At 49.7% G+C, this 26,616-nt stretch overlaps 1 protein-coding gene and 1 non-coding gene across 2 annotated transcripts; both read left to right on the top strand.

The window, feature by feature from the left end:
• The first annotated feature begins 1,097 nt into the window (after positions 1–1,097).
• Positions 1,098–25,016, top strand: kpnb1 (karyopherin (importin) beta 1). The gene is made up of 22 exons (XM_066674082.1): positions 1,098–1,490; positions 4,279–4,337; positions 4,929–5,111; positions 5,828–6,028; positions 6,667–6,819; positions 9,368–9,427; positions 9,507–9,596; positions 11,276–11,386; positions 12,043–12,144; positions 13,371–13,595; positions 14,707–14,898; positions 15,978–16,108; positions 17,817–17,964; positions 19,007–19,078; positions 19,176–19,320; positions 19,688–19,770; positions 20,652–20,759; positions 21,390–21,533; positions 21,776–21,881; positions 22,346–22,460; positions 22,831–22,992; positions 23,176–25,016. Coding segments are annotated over exons 1-22 (2,631 nt in total). The 5' UTR covers positions 1,098–1,450; the 3' UTR covers positions 23,177–25,016.
• LOC136700571 (small nucleolar RNA SNORA79) lies at positions 18,002–18,147 on the top strand. Its single transcript, XR_010803786.1, has one exon. It is a non-coding gene; the product is annotated as a small nucleolar RNA SNORA79 (small nucleolar RNA).
• Positions 25,017–26,616: the final 1,600 nt, after the last annotated feature.

The raw sequence follows: 26,616 nt of genomic DNA, 5'->3' as shown, positions 1-26,616 counted from the left end.
CACTCACACACAAAACTCCCCACATCAAAGGTGTCATCAGTGTGTTGTGTCCCAGACTCAGCCCTGAAACGTTCAGTGTAATGAACTATGTTAGTCGTTCAGTGGATGTGACCACTTCAGTTCCTCAGCCCTGAGGTTCAGTATGAATTCAGCTCAGAGATTCACTCTCAGACACCCGGGACACAGAGGAGGAGCAGCAGAGCACAGATCTTCAGAAGAGAGGAGTTAGATCTACATCTGAGTTCCTTCACCTGGTCTCTGACCAATGAGGACCCGGCGTTCAAGAGCGACTGTGTCCTGTTCCCTCAGCGACGACGAAGGCTGAAAATGAATAGTTTTACAGTCTGACAGTGCAGGACCTGTGAGTTTATACCAGACACTGTGCACTATGTAGGGTGTAGTGAGAGATTTGGGATTCAGCCTCGGTCTCACTGCGGCGTGGAGCCATCTCACGGTTCACTCCCACATTCAGACGATGATAAAAGATTTGGCAGGAACCTGTAAACCATGCAAATATCAAGTAAGAAAAGCAACAAAAACATGCAAAAATTCAAGCCGTATTCTGCCTTATGCCCCCGGAGCAAAGGAGGAACCATGGGCCACGTGTTTCTGGGGTGAGACTCAGGTGGTACTTGGAGGTTTTAGTTTGATAACGGGTGGTTCTTTTGAGAACCACTGCATTAGATCCTATGATAAAAATGCTATTATGGGTAACAGAGGATAATGTGAGGATTAAATTAAAGAGATTTAAATTATTAATAATATTATAAATTATATAAATGAAATAGAAATGAAATAGAAATGAAAAGGCTGGCTAGATAAACAGAGATAGAGTTGTAAAAGGATTGAGAGTGGTGTAGATAAAGTTGTAGAGAGATAAACTGATAAATAAACAATCAAACAAACAATATTATAACGGATATTCAATAATAGCTTATCTAATGTATGAGATAGTAATCTCTCTATCTCACTTCCTCTCCTACTTCCTTCCCCTCTTTCAGCAGTGGGCGGGGCGACACGAAATAGGCGGCGCCTGCATTAATCAGCCACTTATTAATTCATGCGCTCATAATTGTGTGGTGCGCATGCGCGTGATTCAACCAGACGGCATTCTCGCGGGCCTTCACCTCCGCGGCCCCTCCCTCCCCGAGTCTCAACACGCGGGTCGAGAGACTTCGGCATAGCCTGGGCGAGAGAGAGTAGGGGTAGAGCGAGGTAGAGAGTGAGCGAGGCAGAGAAAGAGAGAGAGAGGGAGAGAGCGGGAGCTTGCAGCTTGTGATAGCCTTAACGGAGGCGCGGAGCACGCGGGAGCGGCAAACAACAAACAAACAAGCCCAACAAACAAACAAACAAACAAGCGGGAGCGCGCAGGGACGAGGGGAGAAAGCGCGGGAAGGTTTCCGAGTGTGCTTCTTAAACAGCGGTTCCGACACTGAGGCGTTAATCCGGGATGGAGCTCATCACAATCCTCGAGAAAACCGTCTCCCCAGGTGCTTTCCTCGGCGTGTAAACCCGTCCTGGGCTGTTTTTAAATACCAGTGGTGTTTGTTCGGGGGTAACTTTGGAGAAAAGTGGGCTAAAATGGTTAGAAATTGTGTTAAAGTGTGTGTATTTGAGCTTGAGCTCGTGTTAAGGCCCGGCTCGGGAAGTCTCGTTTGAATTTTTCCGGTCCACCTTAAATGCTGCAGCAGTTGCATTCTGGCGCCAGAGGCGCCCTAATGTAGATGCTGCAGCATTTAAGGTGGAACGAAAAAATTCAAAAGAGACGCTTGCGGACAAAAGGCACTGCCTCAGTTTTATATTGATTTTAATACAAAACAACTCTCCTAAAACTGTATTAAGGCACAAAAAGGTCATTTTAACGCATTAATATCCTCTTAATTCAGCTTCACCGGCCTTTAGCATGCTAACCAGCGCTCTAACTCCAACTCTAAACCTCTGTGTACACCAATATAGCCCCTTTTAAAGTCATTTAAAGTATATATATATGGTGTCTGTAATGTATTTAAATTCAATCGTAAACCAGTGGGTGCTGTTTTCCTTAAAAAACCTTAACATTAAACACTGTTCTCCCCTAGCCCTGTGAGCCAAGCTAAGGCTAACTAGCTTAGCTTAGCTCTCCGGCTAACGTGTGTAAAAGTTCTGGGCTTGGTATCCGCGCGGGTTTCGGGCTGGGAGAGGACAGAGGGCGGGTTACACTGATGATTCGAGTCAGAACCGCGACCCAGAAGGTTTAATTGACTAAAGCCCGTCGATATCGGGGGATTAAACCTGGGTTTATGAGCGTTAGCGGATGCCGGGGTTGAACCTCTACCCGTAGCGGGAGGGAGGAGGGAGGGCGGTAAAAAAAAAGAGGAAAAAAACCGGGGCGAATAATCAGGTTTAAAAGAGAGAATCGCGATTCATCGGTGAATTGGCTGTGACCTCTCATGGTTGACCTTAAACACGTTTTTCTTAGTTTCCTTCTCCCTGCTTACCTTGATTTAAATTTACCTCAGGACAACACTGTCAACTTTTAGTATACGCTTTTTAAAATTAAATTATATTTGAATAGATTTCACACCGTTCTCTTGGTTTCTGCGCTCAAGTCATAGTATATTTACCTTTTATGTGTAATAAAATTAAACATTAATGTCTAAAAGTTGGCTTATGCTCGTATTTCTTCCCTCTCTCTTCCCTTTCTTTCCTTCTACATTCTGCTCTCGTCCACTTTTCCTTCCTCACTTTTTATTTTTCCTCTTGGTCCTCTTTCCTTTTCCTTACACTCTCGCTCATTTTTTTATGTTTAACTTCCTTTCTTCCTCTTTCACATTCCCTTCCTTCCTTTTTCTCTAATCCTTTCTTGTTCCCTTTTCACTTTTCTCTTCCTTTTTCCAGCTCTATTTTTTTCATAATTTTCTGTTTTATTTCTCTTTTTCGGATGCAGAAGGCAGAGGTTTGCGTAGTGTCCGTCCTGCGCTCTTAACCGTAGTGAGTGTCTGAAACAGTGGGCGATGCCCTGCTGTCTGTGTCTCGAGAGGCAGTGCTGTGTACTGTTTTCTCCTGAAGGGGTCTGTAACCTGATTGAGACACGATAAAAAAGCCAGTAATCTGTCGACACACTGTCAACAAAATGTTTACCGTCTCTCACCCGACTTATTACGACTTTACTGATATCGGAACAGAACCCAGGAGGCGTTTTATTAAAAACACAGATGCAGGCACGACTCTGCCGTTCCCCCAGGAGACAGTGTTTAGGGCGTTTCAGACACTGCCCGTGTTACTGTGAGCACTAGGGGGCAGCATCCAAAAAGCACAGGAAAAGTCTGGGAGCAGGAGAACCATGCAGAGGCGAGTGTAGGTGATATCACCCCGCACCTCCTGACCACCACCCTCTGGGTTCTGCCTCATTTGGGTGGAGGATTGTTTGGGTTTTGGTCCAAGTGTGGGACTACGTCTAAATGGTCCTCCTCTCAATGTAACGGCTGATCCATTCTTAAGGTGGAAAGGACAGTTCGAGTTGGATGCTAGTGCATGGAAAACCAGCTTTGACTGTGGGCACTATGTGAACATCCTAACAATGTATTTGGACTTTCTAAACCCAAAGTAACGTGTTATTTAAAGATTAAAGAGCCGTGTATTTTCTTATTGCTCTAGTGGACAACACGCACATAACAAGGTTTAATAGAATGCAATTATTACTTTAAAATGTTCCTCTGTGTTTTTATGAATCTTCAGATGTCCAGTTATGAGTTGCTGAGCCTCCAAGTTTATGGATCATCTCCCGCTCCTCATACAACACGTAGATTCTGGTTGCACTGAAAGTTCTGGAGCAGAGTTAGTTTTATCCTCTGCTGCTTTTGTTAGTTTGCTGCTCATTGATTCGAAAGGGATTCTACAGCCCTAACAGCTGTACTCCTGTGATGTCTGCCTCGTGTACAGTTTACTTGCTTTTTATAGACAGGGTTTAGCCTTTCCACCTTAAACGGTGCATAAATAACTATCTGGAGGATTGTCGTTGATCTTTAATTTGGCATTTGACCTTCACTGTGAGATCTTTAATTCCCTTTCTCCTTTTTATTATTAATAATAATTATAGAAGTGTAACTTGGTGAACCTGTGGATGGTGAGCTACTGAGGATTGCTTAGTTTTAGTGGTCTTACTGCTTTATCCCACTGATGTGTGTTCTGGGATGTTCTCTGCTCCTGGTTGGGTTTGTGCCTCTCTCCTTGGTGTACCTTTGACCACAGCTTTACGTAACGTCTGTTTTTGTCTGGTTCTCTCTCTCTCTCTCTCAGATCGAAATGAGCTGGAGGCGGCGCAGAAGTTCCTGGAGCAGGCAGCGATCGAGAATTTGGTGAGTTTACGGAAAGCCGAGTTTAAGGCGGACAGTGTGAACTGAAGGGAGTCGTGCCCCTCTCCGCTCTGTCGCTCCTGAAAGGAGAGCCCCACTGCACCACTTTGTACCACACTGCTGCAGGCTAACGCTTCAGAGATTAGGTTTTAATCATCCTGCACATTCCAGCACTAGGTCCCCTTCTCCTCTACACTTCTGTCTAAAGAACCAGGAGGAACCGTGTATCAGCTGTTTCCAGTTTGGAGTAGCATAGCGTGTCCAGTCTTAGTCGTGGACATAAACAGTTTTTCACAGGGGCACAGCACACACAGCTGAAAGGGTTAACATTGCTCTGACCAACAGATTTCCACCCCGTATCATTACTTTATTACTTCCTGGAGTGTGTGGCTGAGTGCCATCAAATCCTTCCAGCAGTGTTCCGATGTCTAGCGTAAAGTCTTCCCAGAAGAGTAGATGGTCGCTGCAGTGGAGGAGCACTCTCCTGTGCGTTCTCTGGTCTCCAGTGTGGTAGCAGTGAGGTGTCGCGTGTGTGTTTGCAGTTATCGGTCATGTTCTTTGTCAGTAACTGTGTTCCTCTGTTCTCTCCCGTAGCCCACGTTCCTGGTGGAGCTGTCGAAGGTTCTAGCTAACCCAGGGAACACTCAGGTGGCCCGAGTGGCCGCTGGTCTGCAGGTGAAGAACTCCCTCACGTCTAAGGACCCCGACGTCAAAGCGCAGTACCAGCAGAGATGGCTGGCCATCGACACCAACGCTCGCAGGGAGATCAAAAACTACGTAAGCAGCCTCTTCTCACGTAAAACCTCACGTAACCCACTCTCTCTGGCCTTTAAGAACTCCTCAGGCTGTTTCACACTGAGGAATAAACACCGTACTTTTACTCTGTCGTGAGTGATTTCACTCAGGTCTCACCCCGCCGCCCTCCGGGGACACCTCTGTGTCCTTTGAGGTCTCGAGGGGAGACAGAGCCCAGAGAGAGTGTGGAATCTCCCCTTCCACCTTAAGAGATTTATACTTCTGAGCAGGTTTTAAAGTATTAACCCTTTATTTTGAGGAAACGAGGAGCTGAAAATCCCACAGTTTCAGAGATGCATTAAAAACCTGAACAGACACCGGAATGAAGCTGCTACAGAGATTAAAGTGAAACAAGAACCCTTCCAAACCCGTGTAAAAGGAAATGACAAAGCATTATACATCACCACGTCTGCTACAGCTTTAAGGTGGATTTTCTCAGTGGTTAGTCCTTGGCCTATAAACTTTGTCCTGTAAGCTGCACTCTTCCTCGTCCCTGGGAGGACGTCCTTCTGTAGCTTTGTCCCATTCTCTGAAGAACCTCTGCCATCACCACAGTATTTCAGCTGATCTGTTTACAGCTGGGTACTCTGCTCTCCAAATTGCTCTGTCAGGATTGCATATGTGCCACCTTAAAATCCTGCCACCTGCCTTTTAAATGAATCTCTCTCTCTCTCTCTCTCTCTCTCTCTCTCTCTCAGGTGCTGCAGACTCTGGGCACAGAGACGTACCGGCCGAGTTCGGCCTCTCAGTGCGTGGCGGGGATTGCGTGTGCCGAGATTCCTGTGAGCCAGTGGCCGGAGCTCATCCCTCAGCTGGTGGCGAATGTCACGGACCCCAGCAGCACCGAACACATGAAGGAGTCCACGCTCGAGGCCATCGGATACATCTGCCAGGACATTGTGAGTCTCAAACACCACACGAGGCCATGTGTGCCCTGATACTGACCCCTGGTGATGCCACAGCCATCCGTAAACCACAGTCTCAAAACCTCTCTCTCTCTCTCGGGGTTGGTATAATGACCCTCACCGTCACCCTGGCACAGGAAGAGGGTTGGAGTACTCTCAGCCAATCCAGGCGCTGATGTTCAGTACTGAAAGCGATAATTGGCTCTGAGCCGAGTACTGCAGGGTCGTAAGATTGGTTTTAAAGGTGCGATCAGTGAAGCTGAACCTGGGTATTAGACTGTTCAGGTTTTGGTTTGAGTGGGTAGGTGTTCAGTTTCTAATTTTGAGATTGGGATACTTGAGCAGTCTCGGTGTCAAGGCCAGTAGGTGTCAGTATAACGTCTGTTTAAAAATGAGACCGCTCCTTTAAAGTTGAGAAGAGTAGCAGCATCAGTTTTCCACGGTGTCTGTTCTCCACGTGATGGGAGTAGTTATCAGTCCAGGGTCTGCGTGCCGCCGCTGTGGTGCTCGTCTACAGCTGGCCTTTGAAAAGCTGGTTTGATGGAAAGTAGCTGCTGAGCTGCACACATCTCTGCTTTTGAGGAGCGTGCAGCAAGTTTAAACCCCATCCTGATTGTTTCGTTTGTTTTTAGGACCCAGAGCAGCTCCAGGACAGCGCCAATCAGATCCTCACTGCCATCATCCAGGGCATGAGGAAAGAGGAACCCAGCAACAACGTCAAACTCGCCGCCACCAACGCACTTCTCAACTCTCTGGAGTTCACCAAAGCCAACTTTGACAAGGAGGTACACTCTCTCTCTCTCTCCCTCTTTCTCTCTCTCTTTCTCCTCGTCTCGGTCTGTACTCCCACCCCCCTCTCTCTCCTCGTCTCGGTCTGTACTCCCACCCCCCCTCTCTCTCCTCGTCTCGGTCTGTATTCCCCCCCTCCTCTCTCTCCTCGTCTCGGTCTGTATTCCCACCCCCCTCTCTCTCCTTGTCTCGGTCTGTACTCCCACCCCCCTCTCTCTCCTCGTCTCGGTCTGTACTCCCACCCCCCTCTCTCTCCTCGTCTCGGTCTGTACTCCCACCCCCCTCTCTCTCCTCGTCTCGGTCTGTACCCCCCCCCCTCTCTCTCTCTCCTCGTCTCGGTCTGTATTCCCCCCCCCTCTCTCTCTCCTCGTCTCTGTCTGTATCCCCCCCCCCCTCTCTCTCTCTCTCCTCGTCTCGGTCTGTATTCCCCCCCCCCTCTCTCTCTCTCTCCTCGTCTCGGTCTGTATCCCCCCCCCTCTCCCTCTCCTCGTCTCGGTCTGTATCCCCCCCCCTCTCTCTCTCTCTCTCTCCTCGTCTCGGTCTGTACTCTCCCCCCCCCCCCCTCTCTCCCTCTCCTCGTCTCGGTCTGTACTCCCCCCCCTCTCTCCCTCTCCTCGTCTCGGTCTGTATCCCCCCCCCCCTCTCTCTCTCTCTCCTCGTCTCGGTCTGTACTCCCACCCCCCCCCTCTCTCTCTCTCTCCTCGTCTCGGTCTGTACTCCCACCCCCCCCCTCTCTCTCTCCTCGTCTCGGTCTGTACTCCCACCCCCCCCCTCTCTCTCTCCTCGTCTCGGTCTGTACTCCCACCCCCCCCCTCTCTCTCTCCTCGTCTCGGTCTGTGTTTCCCCCCTCTCTCTCTCTCTCCTCGTCTCGGTCTGTGTTTCCCCCCTCTCTCTCTCTCTCCTCGTCTCGGTCTGTGTTTCCCCCCTCTCTCTCTCTCTCCTCGTCTCGGTCTGTGTCCCCCCCCCCTCTCTCTCTCCTCGTCTCGGTCTGTGTTTCCCCCCCCTCTCTCTCTCTCCTCGTCTCGGTCTGTGTTCCCCCCCCCTCTCTCTCTCTCCTCGTCTCGGTCTGTGTTTCCCCCCCCTCTCTCTCTCTCCTCGTCTCGGTCTGTGTTTCCCCCCTCTCTCTCTCTCTCCTCGTCTCGGTCTGTGTTTCCCCCCTCTCTCTCTCTCTCCTCGTCTCGGTCTGTGTTTCCCCCCTCTCTCTCTCTCTCCTCGTCTCGGTCTGTGTTTCCCCCCCCTCTCTCTCTCTCCTCGTCTCGGTCTGTGTTTCCCCCCCCTCTCTCTCTCTCCTCGTCTCGGTCTGTGTTTCCCCCCCCTCTCTCTCTCTCCTCGTCTCGGTCTGTGTTTCCCCCCCCTCTCTCTCTCTCCTCGTCTCGGTCTGTGTTTCCCCCCCCTCTCTCTCTCTCCTCGTCTCGGTCTGTGTTTCCCCCCCCTCTCTCTCTCTCCTCGTCTCGGTCTGTGTTTCCCCCCCCTCTCTCTCTCTCCTCGTCTCGGTCTGTGTTTCCCCCCCCTCTCTCTCTCTCCTCGTCTCGGTCTGTGTTTCCCCCCCCTCTCTCTCTCTCCTCGTCTCGGTCTGTGTTTCCCCCCCCTCTCTCTCTCTCCTCGTCTCGGTCTGTGTTTCCCCCCCCTCTCTCTCTCTCCTCGTCTCGGTCTGTGTTTCCCCCCCCCTCTCTCTCTCCTCGTCTCGGTCTGTGTTTCCCCCCTCTCTCTCTCTCTCCTCGTCTCGGTCTGTGTTTCCCCCCCCTCTCTCTCTCTCCTCGTCTCGGTCTGTGTTTCCCCCCCCTCTCTCTCTCTCCTCGTCTCGGTCTGTGTTTCCCCCCCCCTCTCTCTCTCCTCGTCTCGGTCTGTGTTTCCCCCCCTCTCTCTCTCTCCTCGTCTCGGTCTGTGTTTCCCCCCCCTCTCTCTCTCTCCTCGTCTCGGTCTGTGTTTCCCCCCCCTCTCTCTCTCTCCTCGTCTCGGTCTGTGTTTCCCCCCCCCTCTCTCTCTCTCCTCGTCTCGGTCTGTGTTCCCCCCCCCTCTCTCTCTCTCCTCGTCTCGGTCTGTGTTTCTCCCCCCCCTCTCTCTCTCTCCTCGTCTCGGTCTGTGTTTCTCCCCCCCCCTCTCTCTCTCTCCTCGTCTCGGTCTGTGTTTCTCCCCCCCCTCTCTCTCTCTCCTCGTCTCGGTCTGTGTTTCTCCCCCCCCTCTCTCTCTCTCCTCGTCTCGGTCTGTGTTTCTCCCCCCCCTCTCTCTCTCTCCTCGTCTCGGTCTGTGTTTCTCCCCCCCTCTGTCTCTCCTTGTCTTGGCCTGTGTTTCTCCCCCCCCTCTCTCTCTCTCCTCGTCTCGGTCTGTGTTTCTCCCCCCCCTCTCTCTCTCTCCTCGTCTCGGTCTGTGTTTCTCCCCCCCTCTGTCTCTCCTTGTCTTGGCCTGTAGTCCTGTCTTCCTTGGTCAGTGTGTTTTCGGCTCTGTACAAGCTGCCGTAATTAAACCCTTACCCTCAGATGAGGACGACAGGTGAGAGGTTAAGACACCGTTCTAACGGTCTCCTCTTGTTTTTGTCCCCTCCAGACGGAGAGACACTTCATCATGCAGGTCGTCTGTGAAGCCACGCAGTGTCCCGACACCAGGGTGAGTGACGGGGCCTCTCTGTAGGCGTAGGTCCTGTTGGTCCAGCGAGGGACGGCATTAACTCTAACTCTTCCCCCAGGTGCGAGTGGCTGCGCTGCAGAACCTGGTGAAGATCATGTCCTTATATTATCAGTACATGGAGACCTACATGGGGCCGGCACTTTTCGCGGTGAGTTCCTCTCGGACCATTAATTGGACAGTGATTAGTAGCCAGTACAAATTTGATTTGTTTATTCGTTTTAAGACGATGTTTATGAAGCTGGTTGGTTAATGCTCCTCTAACAGTCATGAGATGGAGACTCGGGGTACGTTTGTCTTAGTGTGTGTTCTCTGTGGAGCAGGACCCCACATTGTTCATAAAGTGAAGCTTTCTCTGCAGATTAAAGAGGTTTTTGACGTTTAAAAGCATTCAAATATTAAACTCGTTGTGCAGCGTCTGAATGTTGATCATCCAGTCTTCCAAACCCGGGGCGGGGTCTGGGGCTGGGCCTGAAGTATAGCCCTAAAATAATATCATAATGTCTCAGGGCTTTTTACTGGTGTTTTTGATGATATGAAAATACACTGGAAAATAATTGTATTAATTTCAAGAACACACTATTGCAACGTAATAAATTATATTTTTTATTCATTAAATATTATAGTTAATTTCTTAAGTTGTATTTAAAGGCTCAGCACCACTTAATGGACCTCCATGAATATTCCACATTATTTTAACTACTGACAGATATAAGTATGAATTAAGATAAAAAATAGCAGCTTAATTTGCTTTAAAACTGACAATTTTATTAAACTGACGGAAAAACCCGAGCTCTCTACGGAAATTCTTGAACGCGACCGTGACGTCACTGGTGGACAACAGCTGAACAACGCCGCGGTAAAACACCGTTATGACTGACTGTTATGACAGTATCTAGCTAAATAACCAACATTATTCATGACAATAGCCTAGCAATAAGCTAAACTCAAATGTAGAGGTACCGTTATTCTTGTAAATGTGATCAAACTCGAATTCATCCGACACTATAAACCTCCGTAATGCAGCTACGTAGCCGAGTATAATCTGAGCCACCGAGTTTAGCGAGTCAAGCTTACGCTAACTAACACCAACGGTCTTTTAAACCTTATTCCTTCAATTAGTAAGAAATAACATGTTTTCTGACGATCAATAAACACAAGTTAAGAACTCAAACTCCACTGGTTTTATTTGTTTGACGCTTTCATAGAGCTGCTGCTGCTTTATTTAGTAGAAATCTAAATTCTAAACTTTCAGAAGACACAACATAAACGTGTAAACATTTGCTTATTTTGTAAACAACCGTTTGCACAGAAATGTTTAGAATATTGATGTTTTATTTCCAAACCTCCTCCACACAACTGAAGTCACTGGTCTTTTGGAGCAAACTTCTGAACACAGAGCAAATACCCACTGTTCTTCTCTGTGCCCTAATGACTCATGTAACGAGTGTACGCCATGTCACGTCTAACTGCAGTGACGCAGTGCGTAAACACAATGTGGATCTTATTATTATTATTATTATCATTATTAAAACGTTTAGGGACATTATTGCACACGATCTGATATGGCACAGTCCTACGGGCATCGCTCCCTCAGGGTGGGAGACTGATCACACCGCGCTGGGTCAGTGTTAGACGGCGCTGGACGTCTCGGGGTGGAGCTGGAGACAATGAGTGGTTGGGGAAACGTTCACCACTAAAACAGAAAGGGTTGTGAATGGGTCTTTGAGCTGTGTGTTAATGATGTTAAACTGGGGTGGGGCTGAGTCTGTGAACGTTGATGTAGAGCTGTCGTATCTGAGGTGTGTTCTCTGATCCAAATGTCCTCAGATTACGATAGAAGCCATGAAGAGTGACATCGATGAAGTTGCCTTACAAGGAATCGAGTTCTGGTCCAATGTGTGTGACGAGGAAATGGATTTGGCCATCGAAGCCACGGAGGTAACCTTCTGTAAACAGGACCGTGCTCTCTCTCGCTGTAGTGGTGTTTACCAAACACGTCCACTTATAACTATTCTTCATCTTTTGTCTTTGTCTCCTTCTACTCCTCAACCCCTTTTTCCAATCGTTCCCAATGTTGAGGAATCACTGCTGGAACATCCCCCAGCTTGGGGACAGGACTGGGTTTAAAAACCACCCCAGAGAGAGTCTTTCAGAGTCGTGAACCCCTGTCTGTCTGTAGTTCGTAAAGACAGTGAGCCACACGCATTCAAGAATAACGTTCCTCAACGTAAAACAGTAAAGGACTCTGAGGTTCCGTCTTCTACGGCACACCAGCCTCCTCCTCTGAGTTAGATACTCACATGTTTGGCCTGTGTTAGCCCTGTTTTCTATTCACAGGGGGTCACCTTTTAAATACACTTTCATCTATATTTCTGTTAAGTGTAAGTCAAGTTTAAGTAGTGAGCACTGTTCCTACACAGTGGAAGTTCAGTGCTTTAAAATACAGTTCAGATGTTTACAGAATGGAGGATTCTCAAGGTTTTTAAAAGAATTGAAAGGAAAGATCATTGCTGAGATGTAGCTCCTCAGAGAGACGTGTTGTGACTGTGTAATGAGGCTCTGACTGTTTTGTTTCTCTTTTAACCCTTTACCAGGCTTCAGAGCAGGGAAGACCCCCGGAGCACACCAGCAAGTTTTACGCTAAAGGAGCTCTGCAGTACCTCGTTCCCATCCTCACGCAGACCCTCACCAAACAGGTGCCGCTCTAAATCAGCCCCACACCTTACTGCCCTGAGAACGAGGGCTTGGCTCCCAGCTTGGCCAACCACACCACACTACTCCGGACCCTCTTTCAGATAAAGGGTGACCCGTGTTAGACTTCTCTTTAGAAATGGCAGAAATGTGGAAGACCTTTGGGTTCAGAAGAAAGGCGATGGTGGAAGTATTGCGCAGTGTCTGGGGATTTAAAGAGCACCTATGGGACTTTAAGTCCTGTTTTCACAGTTCACAGCCTTCCCTTCTGTAACTAAACCGTGAACACACACTTTCTGGAGTGGGAGATGATCCTCACGTACAACACAACCAGCTCAAAGCCCTCGTAACACAGACCACAGCTCAGCAGAGCGGTGGAGACCGTTATAGTTCACTTAACTCTTCAGAAGAAGGCCTCAGACAGAGGAAAGATGGAGAACAATGTTAAATAAGGATCCTCCGCCCGTAGACGTTTAATAAACAGCTTTAATGATAAAATAATCTAATAATCCAAGTCTTTGACCAGAGAAGAACCACGGCCCGTTTGGAGAAGACTGTAGTCTAAAAGCAGGAGTTATGTTTAGACGTATTTTGTGAGGTTTCTTTGCCCTGCGTCATGTGAAAGAGCAGGGGGAACGTCCCGGAATGACGGGAGAGGAGTTGGAAATGGGGAAGCTGTTTGGGAAGAGTGTGTTCAGCTCAGGAACCTGATATGTGATGAGGGAAGTCGTGATTAAACCAATGATGGACGAGATTAGATGGAAGAGTCCCGTCAGAGCCTGCTTCCCTCGTTATAGTGTAGGTCTCTGTTAGAAACAAAGACTTAGTGATGATTTAAAAATGCGTTTGATTATAGCACACTCCCTTTAAGAGACGTGTAACACAGCTCTTCACAGGCCCAGAGGTTTACACACGGTGTGTGTGTATGAAATCATTCAGGGGGAACAATAAAAAGGCCATAACCACAGTGTTACAGCAGAGACTTTCTCAAAGACTAAACTACGTACTGGAGAACGAAGCCCAGACCGGGAGGCTGTTACAGACGTCATTAAAACATTAAACACTGGGCTCAGATTAAAGCAAGAACACAGGCTGCAGGGATTAACTTAACGGAAAAGACAGGGTTTCTGCACAGATCTCTACACAGCAGAGCTGTGAGGTTCTAGATAAGTGTACCCCCTCTTTCCTGACTCTGAAGTTGGTGTGTGTGTGTGTGTGTGTGTGAGAACAGGATGAGAACGACGACGACGATGACTGGAACCCCTGTAAAGCGGCCGGCGTGTGTTTGATGCTGTTGGCGACCTGCTGCGAAGACGACGTGGTCCCTCACGTCCTACCCTTCATCAAAGAGAACATCAAGCACCCGGACTGGAGGTACCGAGACGCCTCGGTCATGGCCTTCGGGTCCATCCTGGAGGGTCCGGAGCTCAACCAGCTCAAACCCCTGGTCATACAGGTGAGGGACGGGCGCAGGAGCGTGAACTCTGCTGAGCGTGTTGTGTAGCTCGGTGCAGGAGGCTGAAAAACAAAACTGAAATGAGGAACCAGAGCACAGAGAGGAAATGGTGTAAGAGCAGAATTCAAGGTCAAATTAAACACTGCCACTAGAGAGATTTATGTTTAGTTTAAAATGAACCAAAAAGCAATGTTACAAAATACATTAAGCGCGACAGTAGCGTCTGTGTTACTCTCTGTGCCGTGAGAGAGATGCAGCGGTCTGGTGCTCTGTGGAAGCTCAGTAGAAACGAGCTGCAGGAGGTGACACCATCAGTGTCGAAGGGTCTTAGATGTACACCTGGTTAATGGCGTGGTCCAGTGTTCTCCAAGGAGACGGCTGAGGGTTTGAACACGCTCTGCACTCCTGTGCAGAGAGAGATAGACTGGAGAGGAGTCTGCTGTATCTGGCAGCCTCTCCCTATCTCTGTCTACACTCTCTCTCCACTGATCTGTCTAGCCTTCTGTCCCCTGTCTCTTCTCTTTAACCTTCTCACGGTCTCTGCCCTTTAGTCCCCACTCTGGCTGTCTCTCTTCTCTAGCCCTCCTTCTGCCCCCCCCTCGCTGTCGCTCCACTGCTGTCTCTCTTCTCTTTAACCTTTTCACGCTCTCTGCCCTTTAGTCCCCACTCTGTCTAGTTGTCTCTTCTCTAGCCCTCTCTGCCCCCCCCCTCGCTGTCTCTCCACTGCTCTGTCTAGTCTCTTCTCTAGCCCTCTCTGCCTGTCTCTCTTCTCTGCCTGTGTCTGTCAGTGCTCTGAGCAGCAGTGTGTGTGGTTTGAGTTCTGTAAAAGGGCAGTGTGTTGGGTTTAGGCTCTGGGATCGAGAGGTGGCAGTCTTTAGGGAGATAGGGCTGTGAAAGGAATGGCTCATTAGTATTGTGCTATGAAGTGAGGTGCTGTTTCTTCACTAAGTAGCACTAGGACCTAGATGCACCCTCAGTAGTGCCCTAAAATGTAAACAGGGAGGTTTGAGACGCAGCCGGGGTGTGAGGACTGATTTAGGGAAGAGACAGGAAGGAGAAGTGCAGTGGAAGGTGCCCCGTTTACCTTTCCTCTCTCCCCCTCTGTCTGCAGGCCATGCCCACCCTGATCGAGCTGATGAAGGACCCCAGCGTGGTGGTCAGGGACACCACGGCCTGGACGGTGGGACGCATCTGCGACCTGCTCCCCGAGGCCGCCATCAACGAGGTTTATTTGGCTCCTCTGCTGCAGTGTCTGATCGAAGGCCTCGGCGCAGAGCCTCGCGTCGCTTCCAACGTCTGCTGGGTAAACACCTCTGAGTAAATCTGAGCATAGTGTGTGGAGTAGAGCTGATGGGGTCAGAGAGCAGGAACGTTACTCCACAAGGAGCAGTGTTCAGGAACAGTGTAAATCACTTTATTACCCTCCACGAATCGTAGGAATTCTGACTTCGTTTACTAACCAGAAAAACAACACCTTAACCCAGTAGAAGACTCGTATCACTGGGAGAACTACAGCGTTTACAGTCAGTGTGGGTGTGTGTGTTTAAAAGACTAGTGTTGCACTGATGGTGGCTCTTAAGCACGGTGCTGGTAAAGGTTCAGAGAGCACCGACACCATAGGTGTGTTTGAAATGGAACCTCACTGTTCCCCACATGTAATACACAGGGCACTTCAAGACACACCCCATGAAGCAGATACTTTTTATAAACACACTGTAGGAGTTAATGACTGACACACACTCTCTAACACCAGGAGCTGGCGCCACTTCTTCGTTTTCATGGTAGAGTGCTGTTGCTGTGATTGCGCTCCCTGACCTTTGTTTGGGAGATGAGAGACCATCATAAACGAGGAAAAACACCACTTTCAGATCAGAGAAATCAGCAGAGACAGGCTCGTTTAGAGAATCTTAGAGAGAGAGAGCAGCTCAGAAGTCTAAGGTTCACACCCAGTTTTATTACCCCCCAACATCACAGGGATATGTTGATGTCTCCAGTTATGTTCTGATTTATTGAGAAGTTTGATCACGAGGCTCACATCAGTTAAACGTTGACCAGTAACACAGACGTCCTCATTGCACGGACGTGATGATGGTTAACTAAACGGTGATTCTCTTCACTGGGCGGAGGTGAAACGTTCTGGGGACTGCTGTGTGGGATGTGCACGTTGGTGACGACTGATCCTCCTGCTGCTGTGGAGCTCATGTGTCAAGTGTCAGGATTTTAGGTCGTCACAGATTAACGAGCCCCTCTGACCCAGTGTGTGTTTCTGTCCACTCTGGATACACAGGGGCTCCACATTTGAACGTGCTGCATGTGGTCATCACTGAAGCGATTGAGATATGACTCTGTATGTGCTGGTGTTAAACGTGTCTGGTTTTACAGGCGTTCTCCAGTTTGGCTGAAGCTGCGTATGAAGCCACGGACGCCGCGGAGGATCAGGACGAGCCCAACACCTACTGCCTTTCCTCTTCCTTCGAGCTCATCGTTCAAAAACTGCTAGAAACCACTGATAGGTAAGAGCCCCCCCCGAAACGTTTAGAAACCACTGATGGGTAAGAGCACCCCCCCGAAACGTTTAGAAACCACTGATGGGTAAGGGCACCCCCCTGAAACGTTTAGAAACCACTGATGGGTAAGGGCACCCCCCTGAGACGTTTAGAAACCACTGATGGGTAAGAGCACCCTCCGGAAACGTTTAGAAACCACTGATGGGTAAGGGCACCCCCCTGAAACGTTTAGAAACCACTGATGGGTAAGGGCACCCCCCGGAAACGTTTAGAAACCACTGATGGGTAAGGGCACCCCCCGGAAACGTTTAGAAACCACTGATGGGTAAGAGCACCCCCCGGAAACGTTTAGAAACCACTGATGGGTAAGAGCACCCCCCGGAAACGTTTAGAAACCACTGATGGGTAAGAGCACCCCCCGGAAACGTTTAGAAACCACTGATGGGTAAGAGCACCCCCCGGAAAAGTTTAGAAACCACTGATGGGTAAGGGCACCCCCCGGAAACGTTTAGAAACCACTGATGGGTAAGGGCACCCCCCGGAAACGTTTAGAAACCACTGATGGGTAAGAGCACCCCCCGGAAACGTTTAGAAACCACTGATGGGTAAGAGCACCCCCCGGAAACGTTTAGAAACCACTGATGGGTAAGGGCACCCCCCGGAAACGTTTAGAAACCACTGATGGGTAAGGGCACCCCCCTGAAACGTTTAGAAACCACTGATGGGTAAGAGCACCCCCCGGAAACGTTTAGAAACCACTGATGGGTAAGAGCACCCTCCGGAAACGTTTAGAAACCACTGATGGGTAAGGGCACCCCCCGGAAACGTTTAGAAACCACTGATGGGTAAGGGCACCCCCCGGAAACGTTTAGAAACCACTGATGGGTAAGAGCACCCTCCGGAAACGTTTAGAAACCACTGATGGGTAAGGGCACCCCCCGGAAACGTTTAGAAACCACTGATGGGTAAGGGCACCCCCCCGAAACGTTTAGAAACCACTGATGGGTAAGGGCACCCCCCGGAAACGTTTAGAAACCACTGATGGGTAAGAGCACCCCCCGGAAACGTTTAGAAACCACTGATGGGTAAGGGCACCCCCCTGAAACGTTTAGAAACCACTGATGGGTAAGGGCACCCCCCGGAAACGTTTAGAAACCACTGATGGGTAAGAGCACCCCCCGGAAACGTTTAGAAACCACTGATGGGTAAGGGCACCCCCCTGAAACGTTTAGAAACCACTGATGGGTAAGGGCACCCCCCGGAAACGTTTAGAAACCACTGATGGGTATACATCTATGTCTGGCTCAGCTGCAGCTGGACCCTAGCTCCCCACAGCGCCCCCCACTGATTGAAGGATAGTGAAGGGACTCCAGAGTAGTTTTGGTGGTAGTGGGCTGTGTGAGGCGAGGCGATACAGGTCTGTAGTCGTTTGTGACCAAAGATTACGTTCAGCGTGGTGCTGATGTACAACTCCCTCGACCGCAGATTGGAATGATGTCTGACTTGTCTTTGATCAGGGGTTTATTTACATCTTATTCACCCTATCGTCGAGTCTGATTTTAGATCAGTGTCAGAATTCACGCAGGGATCTGGGTGAGATGTCGGCTGCGTTGTCTCCTCCTGTGGTCCTCCGTATCTCTGTTAAACCTGTTCTCACCCAGAGAACAGCAGCTCCACTGAGCCACTCTGTTTAACGCTCGCTGTGTTCCTCCAGGCCCGACGGACACCAGAATAACCTGCGCAGCGCTGCGTACGAGGCCCTGATGGAGATCGTGAAGAACAGCGCCAAGGACTGTTACCCCGCGGTGCAGAAGACCACGCTGGTCATCATGGAGCGCCTGCAGCAGGTCCTGCAGATGGAGGTTAGTCCCCGTTACAGACCTCAACCCCCCCGGTCAGTGACGACTGTTCCTCCTGCTGCCGTGGAGTTGGGCGTGTCGGGATTTTAGGTCGTCACAGATTAACGAGCCCCTCTGACCCGGTGTGTGTGAGAGGCAGCGGGGCTGTCTCTCTGTACACTCTGGAAACGATGGGGCTCAACACCTCACTCACACACTGTAACTTTAACGCTGACGGTGAGGGTACTGTGACCTGGAGGAATTACACCGCGGCTGGATTCACACGTGGTTTAAGAACAAGCTTCACACTTAGTTATTCTTCAAAAATCATAACTTTTTTTTTTCTCTCTTTAAAGAAAATAACTCTAAAAACAACTGCTACTTTTAAAAATGTTCCCAGCTGTTTTCTTAAGTTTCCTAGAGCCTCACACTAAGAGTTGATGAAAGTCCTGAGGAATAAAGCTCTATGGGAAGATGATATTTGAAAATGTCTTTGGAGAATTGCTTTAAAGAATGTTTTTGAGATCCTGTGTTGACGGTCTTCCTACATTTATTCTTAGGGCTGGTTTAGTGACTCCAGCCCAGGTCTTTTTAAATATACCCCCTGCCCTCAGGCCTAGTGCACTCTCACTCTCCAGAGCGTGTGGCAGCAGTGTTGGAGCACTGTAGTCGAGCTTGTCAAACAGGTAAATCGTGATATTTACTTCTGTGGTGTTTAGTTTCCACTTTTATCCAGGTTCTGTAACCACATCCTTCACAGGGCAGAAACACCTGAGAGAGAACGCCCTCCAGCTAAAATACCATCAGACACACAGTCATCAGAGTCAGCACTGTTCCCTACACAGAGCACAGCAAAAACATCAAGTGCAGTATGAGAGAACCCTTATGGTGCTCTTCCACTGCATGGTACAGAGCAGAACATCAGCGGAAAAGCACCGACAGCTTCTTAGCTGCTGCCTCTGTGTTTGAATTTTAAGGTGTTTGTTTGTCTCCATGTTAGTAGCTGTATCTCAGGCTGTTTGTCATGTGTTCTATTTCTCTCTCTCTCTCTCTCTCTCTCTCGCAGTCTCACATCCAGAGCACGTCGGACAGAATCCAGTTTAATGATCTCCAGTCTCTGCTCTGCGCCACGCTGCAGGTTTGTTTCAGCAGCTTCTCTCAGCCCCAGTCTCTCCTCTCTTTTAAAACTGAGCCTCACCTCCTCCTCTCGTCTCCATGTCCTGTTTCTCCTCCAGAACGTCCTGAGGAAGGTGCAGCACCAGGACGCGCTGCAGATCTCGGACGTCGTGATGGCGTCTCTGTTGCGGATGTTCCAGAGCACGGCGGGGTCTGGTGGAGTTCAGGAGGACGCTCTCATGGCTGTCAGCACTCTGGTAGAAGGTCGGCAGGGCTTTCTCTTCCTTTTAGGGCCTTCACTTTCAAACGGGCTTCTTAAATTCCAGGGGTTTCTCGAGTGTGGGGACCGCTGATGTAGTTTCTCTCCGACTAGCCCTGCGTTTGAGGTCTGTTTCTGACCACAGAGCTGCTCTCGTTCAGAGATGGCCTTTTGAAAGTGAATGAGTGAACACCATATTTCAGAGGCTCAGTGAGTGCACTGCACCCTCTTCTGGACAGAGTTTGAACAGCTTTAGTTTTAAAGCCACAACTGAAATGTGTTTTAATTGTGAACTGCAGATCAATGCTGACTTTAAATCACTCTGAAAGTGCACAGAACTAAGGCCGCTCTGTTTTCTTCTCTCCTCCACAGTTTTGGGCAGCGATTTCTTGAAATACATGGATGCCTTCAAACCCTTCCTGGTTATTGGACTAAAGAACTATGCGGAGTATCAGGTAGACGTCTCTCTCCTGAAATTGTGGTCAGTTTTAAACACAAGGGAGCGGTGCGGCTGCAGGGGTCTGTTCCGAGAGCAGAAGCTCATCAGCGGAAACAGGAGCCTGCAGCCGCACGGCTCTAAAGCTGCAGTCTCTCTCACTGGATCCGACAGTAGAGCTGTGTATAACCCCTTCAGGTCTTTGACTCACTGTCTACTGTGACCTTGGCTTAAAGGAACACTACGTAATATTTACACCTTAAAATCACAACTTACCCTGTGGAGAATTTTTGGAGAAGGGTAGGAAGCTGTCCCCAAAAGCTCACCCTCCCTTTTGATCTCAATACCGTGCTGTAATGAAAAATGAATTACACTAGGGGGAGCCCAAGGGGCAGAAAGCCCAGGTCTTACCTAGAGTTCCTCTAAGTCTGTTTTTAAAGGTGTGTAGGAAGTAAGACCAGGAGCGGGGCCTGACGTGAGTGAATGAAGGTGTTAGCGTTGGTGACGACTGTTCCTCCTGCTGCTGTGGAGCTGAGCGTGTCAGGATTTTAGGTCGTCACAGATTAACGAGCCCCTCTGACCCGGTGTGTGTTTCTGTCCGCTCTGGATACACAGGGGCTCCACATTTTTATTACGCTCAGGTTTCTGTGGTAATTTAAACTGTGAACAAACACACTGTTCCACCTTAAAAGAAGGGGAGATCCTGAACAGTTTCCTCACACTTTAACAGATTAGTTTCAGCCCTAAAGCTGAGGGCAGCTGTGTGCCCCGTTGTCTGGATCTCTGTGAATCCCTCCTCGTTAACGCTGCAGTGGGAGACGCTGATGTCTCTGATGTTTCTCAGTTATCTTGTTAATGTCTAGACGCTGTGCCCTCCTCACGCTCCTCCTGTGTCCTCAGGTGTGTCTGGCGGCGGTGGGTTTGGTCTGTGACCTGTGCCGGGCCCTGATGTCCAACGTTTTGCCTCACTGTGACGAAATCATGCAGCTGCTGCTGGAGAACCTGGGCGTAAGTGTCTTTACAAACTCGACCCCTCAGTAACTGCTTTACTCACAGATTGTACAGTTCTAAAAGCAGTGACAGGTTTGGTGGGTAAGAGTGGAAATGATAACGTGCCCTCCACCGCTCACGTACACGTCTCTGGCGCACGTGAGAGTGTCACGTATCAGCTCTACACCCTCCCCCCAGCCCTCACCGCGACGCCACTGCTTTACAGTAATCCTGTGACGTTATTTTAAGCAGACACTGGGTTCACACGGACCCGAGTGGGGTCTACTCCTCTGTCCCCGGGGGGTTATTAACACTGACCCGAGCTGTACATCAGTTTGATACATACACATCTGTCACAGTCTCACAAAGCCTTCGCTAATCGAAGCTGAAACAGTGAAAGGCTGTATTTACAGTTGCCATTCCACCTCAAATTGTGTAGAGGCTGAGTGTAACTGCTGTGCAGTTTTAAAGGTGTGGAAAAATTGCACAAGAGGTGGATTTAGAGCTTTGATTTCACTCCAATCGCAGGGTTAAAAAACAAAAATAACAGTATTACAATGTGTGGTGTTAATGCTAATGTCCTTCTGCTCTAAGACTGGTCTGTAATTTCTGTTCTCTCTCTCTCTCTCTCTGTCTGTCTCTCTCTAGAACGAGAATGTGCACAGGTCTGTGAAGCCCCAGATCCTGTCTGTGTTCGGTGACATTGCCCTTGCGATCGGAGGAGAGTTTAAGAAGTACCTGGACGTGGTGTTGGACACACTGCAGCAGGCCTCTCAGGCTCAGGTGGACAAGGTAAACACTCTACTCTCCGTTTACTTTTTCACAACAGCACTAGACAGCATCTTACAGCCCCAGTCTTTAGAGGTACCGGAGGGAGCGGGGCCTCCGTCTGCGCCGCTCAGGGCTCTGTGCTACAGAAACGGCTCTAAACTAAAGAGATTAATATTTTTAACCCCAGTGTTTAAAGGCGCTGCAGATCCAGAAAGGCCCCGTTGTCTGTGCTGATGGTGAAGCTCGTCTGTGTCTCTTTACAGACGGACTACGACATGGTGGACTACTTGAACGAGCTGAGGGAAGGCTGTCTGGAGGCGTACACGGGGATCATCCAGGGTCTGAAAGGAGACCAGGAGAACGTGCACCGTGAGTTAAAGCTCTGACACACACTCGAGGGGACAGTTTTAAAGCTTTACACAGAGAAGCCGTGTTGAAAGCTCTGTTTAATGTCGTTTTAACTGAACAGAAGTTACCAATGAGTATGACTTATTCGAAATAAAGAACGACAGCTGCCGTGTTTTTAAATCGTTCACACTGTACCATATGGAGCTGCTAATTGGGGAAGTGTTTTACTGACGAATGTTTAAAGTAAAATAACAGGTTGAATTAAATATGGCTTTCGTTTTTCAGTGTGCTCAGTTTAAACCTAGTGTTTTCTAACGGTGGAAAGTTAATTTAAACTCCACCCACACCATGTCCTCAGTGGAGAACTGTGATTAAACACTTTATTATTGAGTGGATGTTAATTCGGTCTCGTACTCGGGGCTGGTTCCACACTCACGTTTAGGGTGTTAGCACTGTGTGACTGTCCCCCGTCCTGTGTCCTGTAGCGGACGTGATGCTGGTGCAGCCGCGGGTGGAGTTCATCCTGTCCTTCATCCACCACATCGCTGAGGACGAAGACCACTCTGACGGTGTCGTGGCCAACGCCGTGGGACTCATCGGGTAAAGACCCCCACACCCACCCGCTACGTAATAGAGCAGGCAGATACTGGCCCCTAGTGGCTGTGAATGAGGTGAACACTGGTGCACAGTGAAAACAGAGGGAGAATCACAAATGTTTATTTTCTGTGGAGGTTTGTGAAAGGAGAGGTTTGTCCTGTCACCTATTGTTAAAAGGAAAGGAACACTTTCTGAATGTTGTCTTTTATAGTTCTTAGTAGGAAAAAACGGGTCAAAATCCAGATCAGTTCATCTCTAGATTTAAACTGGCTGTGGGGGTGTGCTGTTGTTTGAGTTGTTTTTTTTACTGGTGAACGCAGTAGTTTCTCCACCACTGCTTCAGTAATATTCATGCCCCCTGTTGCCCCCCCAGGGACCTGTGCACCACCTTTGGGAAAGACGTGATGAAGCTGGTGGAGGTTCGGCCCCAGATTAACGACCTGCTGACGGAGGGGCGGCGATCCAAGACCAACAAAACCAAGACCCTCGCCACATGGGCCACCAAGGAGCTGCGCAAGCTCAAGAGTCAGGCCTGGTGGGTCTCACTCTCACGCTGTCTCACTCACGCCGTCCCTGGCTGGCTGTCTCACTCTCACTGTCTGTCTCATCTAATAGTCTTATGAAAAGCTGTGTGCTGACAGAAATGTGTGTGGCGGGTTTATCAGAAACGCTCGTGTCTGTACTGACCTCTCTCTCTCTCTCTCTCTCTCTCTCTCAGATCTGTGGCTGAGTGGGGAACCTTCCAGAACCCTTGAAGAGAAGTGGCCCTGTGGAGTTAATAGTTGTGTGTTTTGCACGCGCGAGTGGAGCAGAAGAGAAGTGTGCGCTGAGCTGAGTGTGTGCGAGAGAGAGTGAGAGAGCGAGAGAGAGCGAGTGAACGTGACGAATGACATCACACCACCTTCTGAGTACAATTCCAGCAGAGAGTCCGGTCGGTCAGTCGGAGGCAGACGACGAAACAGCGCCCCCTAGCAACTCAAACCCATGTCCCTTTTTCTCCCCCCCCCTCCTCTCTTTCTCCTGTGGACTCACTGTTGCACACGGACCCCACGGACTGGCCTTTCTTTCTCGCTGTAGACGGGCAGATCCTACTTACGCACTTATTAAACTACGAAGAGGAGGGGGCCCACCCTCGCCGCCGTTTCCCCAAATCAAAGGACTATGCCGCTCAACGGATGTGAACCCCCTTTTCCTCCTCCTCCTCTTCCTCCTCTCTTTCTGGGTGGGTTTTCTGCCTCTGCGCGCGCCGTGGTTTCCGGGAGCTGGTGCCGGTTCCGCAGCGAGGGAAGGGGAATGTAATTCTGATAAACTGCCACGGCGCCATTACGTATAATCTTAAATAATACAACCCTGCTGGACTTGAGAGACCGGAGCTGAGTGAGAGTTGTGTGTGTCCTGTGTGTGAGTGACAGGGGAGGGGGTCTGCTGTCTCTACTTCTTCACCCCACTCCCACCTCTTCTGTTCTTTCAGCTAATGAGAAATTATTATTGATGATAATAATAAAAAAATAAACCACAAAAATGAGCCGTAGCGTGGGGGGGAGCCGAGGCCCGTCAGCTGCTCCTCCCTCCTCCTGCGAGTCCATCACTGACGGATGTTTGCTTTTTATTCATTTCAATCTTTCTTTTCTTCTTTGTGTTGTTCTGCTCTTTTTCCATCGGCCCGGGCCCCGAGCCGGTGCCGATCCCGGTCTCCGAGGCGTCTCCGCGAGGCCAGACTAAATCAGACCGGTCGTTTACAGTGTCGGCACTGACGGGAACGCGCGAGGGCTCCGTGACGGCCGACTTGTCTTTGAGGGAGAAAGCACTTCCACACCGAGGGTCTCCTGCACCGTTTCGTTTTGTATTTCGTTGTGAGATAAAGTGCCAAAGTCATTACCCCCGGGGGCTCGCTGTAGGCTAAACCTGCGCTCGGACGCCTCGCCTTTTTAGAAGAAGAATCAAATGCCCCGAGCCAAGCCTGAAATTGACCTGTCCGCTACAATGTGCTTGGGATTTTTTCTGCCCCCTGTTTAAAGCTCTTATTCTTCTTTCTTCTTCTTCTTGCTGCACTTGGTTGCTTGGTTGGGGAACGGGAGCCTTCTGAGCTTGTTTAGAGAATAAATAAAAGACGAGGAGAAAGAATCAGATGTTTGTATGAGGTTATATTTTTCCATTGCTCTTGAAAGAACCCAAAATAAAAATGATATCAAACATTCCCCTATCCGTTGTGGTGCTTCGGGTCATTTCGTGTTTCTCTCCTTTATTCACCACGCCTCGGTCAAAAGACCCTCAACCCGAAGGATGTTCTCCCCTCTTTCTTTTTTTTTTTAAACTCCTTCCCTTTACGTCTCGGCGGAAGTGCCCCTTTCCCAGGACGTTTCAGAAACTCCGGGACGATGGTCTTACCTGCTTTTCTTGATGTGTTTGATGATGATGATGAACTGTGTGGGGAAGAGAGGAGCATTCCAGATTGGTAGAGTCACTTCTGCAATGTCCACGATGCACAGGTTGTGAACACTCAAGCCGTCTCGTGCTTGTAAAGGTCCTTTATCAAAGCTAATAAACCAGTACAGACAACAACCAGCACCGCTCTCCTGTCCCGTTCTTACCACGGAGCGTCCACGTTATCAGAAACACCCCCCTCTACTGCCCCACAGAGCGTCCACTTTATCAGAAACACCCCCCTCTACTGCCCCACAGAGCGTCCACTTTATCAGAAACACCCCCCTCTACTGCCCCACAGAGCGTCCACTTGATCAGAAATACCCCCTCTACTGCCCCACAGAGCGTCCACTTGATCAGAAATACCCCCCTCTACTGCCCCACAGCGTCCACTTGATCAGAAATACCCCCCTCTACTGCCCCACAGAGCGTCCACTTTATCAGAAACACCCCCCTCTACTGCCCCACAGTGCGTCCACTTGATCAGAAATACCCCCCTCTACTGCCCCACAGAGCGTCCACTTGATCAGAAATACCCCCCTCTACTGCCCCACAGAGCGTCCACTTGATCAGAAATACCCCTCTACTGCCCCACACAGCGTCCACTTGATCAGAAATACCCCCCTCTACTGCCCCACAGAGCGTCCACTTTATCAGAAACACCCCCCTCTACTGCCCCACAGAGCGTCCACTTGATCAGAAACACCCCCTCTACTGCCCCACAGAGCGTCCACTTTATCAGAAACACCCCCCTCTACTGCCCCACAGAGCGTCCACTTGATCAGAAACGCCCCCCTCTACTGCCCCACAGAGCGTCCACTTTATCAGAAACACCCCCCTCTACTGCCCCACAGAGCGTCCACTTTATCAGAAACACCCCCCTCTACTGACACTCACTGGCCACTTTATCAGAAACACCCCCCCCCCCCCCCTCTACTGACACTCACTGGCCACTTTATCAGAAACACCTCCCTCTACTGACACTCACTGGCCACTTTATCAGAAACACCCCCCCTCTACTGACACTCACTGGCCACTTTATCAGAAACACCCCCCCTCTACTGACACTCACTGGCCACTTTATCAGAAACACCCCCCTTCTACTGACACTCACTGGCCACTTTATCAGAAACACCCCCCCTCTACTGACACTCACTGGCCACTTTATCAGAAACACCTCCCTCTACTGACACTCACTGGCCACTTTATCAGAAACACCCCCCCCTTTACTGACACTCACTGGCCACTTTATCAGAAACACCCCCCTCTACTGACACTCACTGGCCACTTTATCAGAAACACCCCCCCCCTTTACTGACACTCACTGGCCACTTTATCAGAAACACCCCCCCCCTTTACTGACACTCACTGGCCACTTTATCAGAAACACCCCCCTCTACTGACACTCACTGGCCACTTTATCAGAAACACCCCCCCCCTTTACTGACACTCACTGGCCACTTTATCAGAAACACCCCCCCCCTTTACTGACACTCACTGGCCACTTTATCAGAAACACCCCCCTCTACTGACACTCACTGGCCACTTTATCAGAAACACCTCCCTCTACTGACACTCACTGGCCACTTTATCAGAAACACCCCCCCCTTTACTGACACTCACTGGCCACTTTATCAGAAACACCCCCCTCTACTGACACTCACTGGCCACTTTATCAGAAACACCCCCCTCTACTGACACTCACTGGCCACTTTATCAGAAACACCCCCCCCCT

This window comes from Hoplias malabaricus, chromosome 6 (assembly GCF_029633855.1).
Source record: "Hoplias malabaricus isolate fHopMal1 chromosome 6, fHopMal1.hap1, whole genome shotgun sequence".
Classification (NCBI taxonomy): Eukaryota; Metazoa; Chordata; class Actinopteri; order Characiformes; family Erythrinidae; genus Hoplias; species Hoplias malabaricus.
The sequence above is the reverse complement of the archived record's forward strand: the minus strand, read 5'-3'. Positions and strand labels throughout refer to the sequence as shown.

Bases quoted from the DNA above. Each gene is read 5' to 3' on its own strand.
- kpnb1 (XM_066674082.1), top strand. From the start codon at position 1,451: ATGGAGCTCATCACAATCCTCGAGAAAACCGTCTCCCCAG. The intron at 6,029-6,666 runs GTGAGTCTCAAA...GTTTGTTTTTAG, and splicing joins GATACATCTGCCAGGACATT to GACCCAGAGCAGCTCCAGGA. The intron at 17,965-19,006 runs GTTAGTCCCCGT...TCTCTCTCGCAG, and splicing joins AGCAGGTCCTGCAGATGGAG to TCTCACATCCAGAGCACGTC.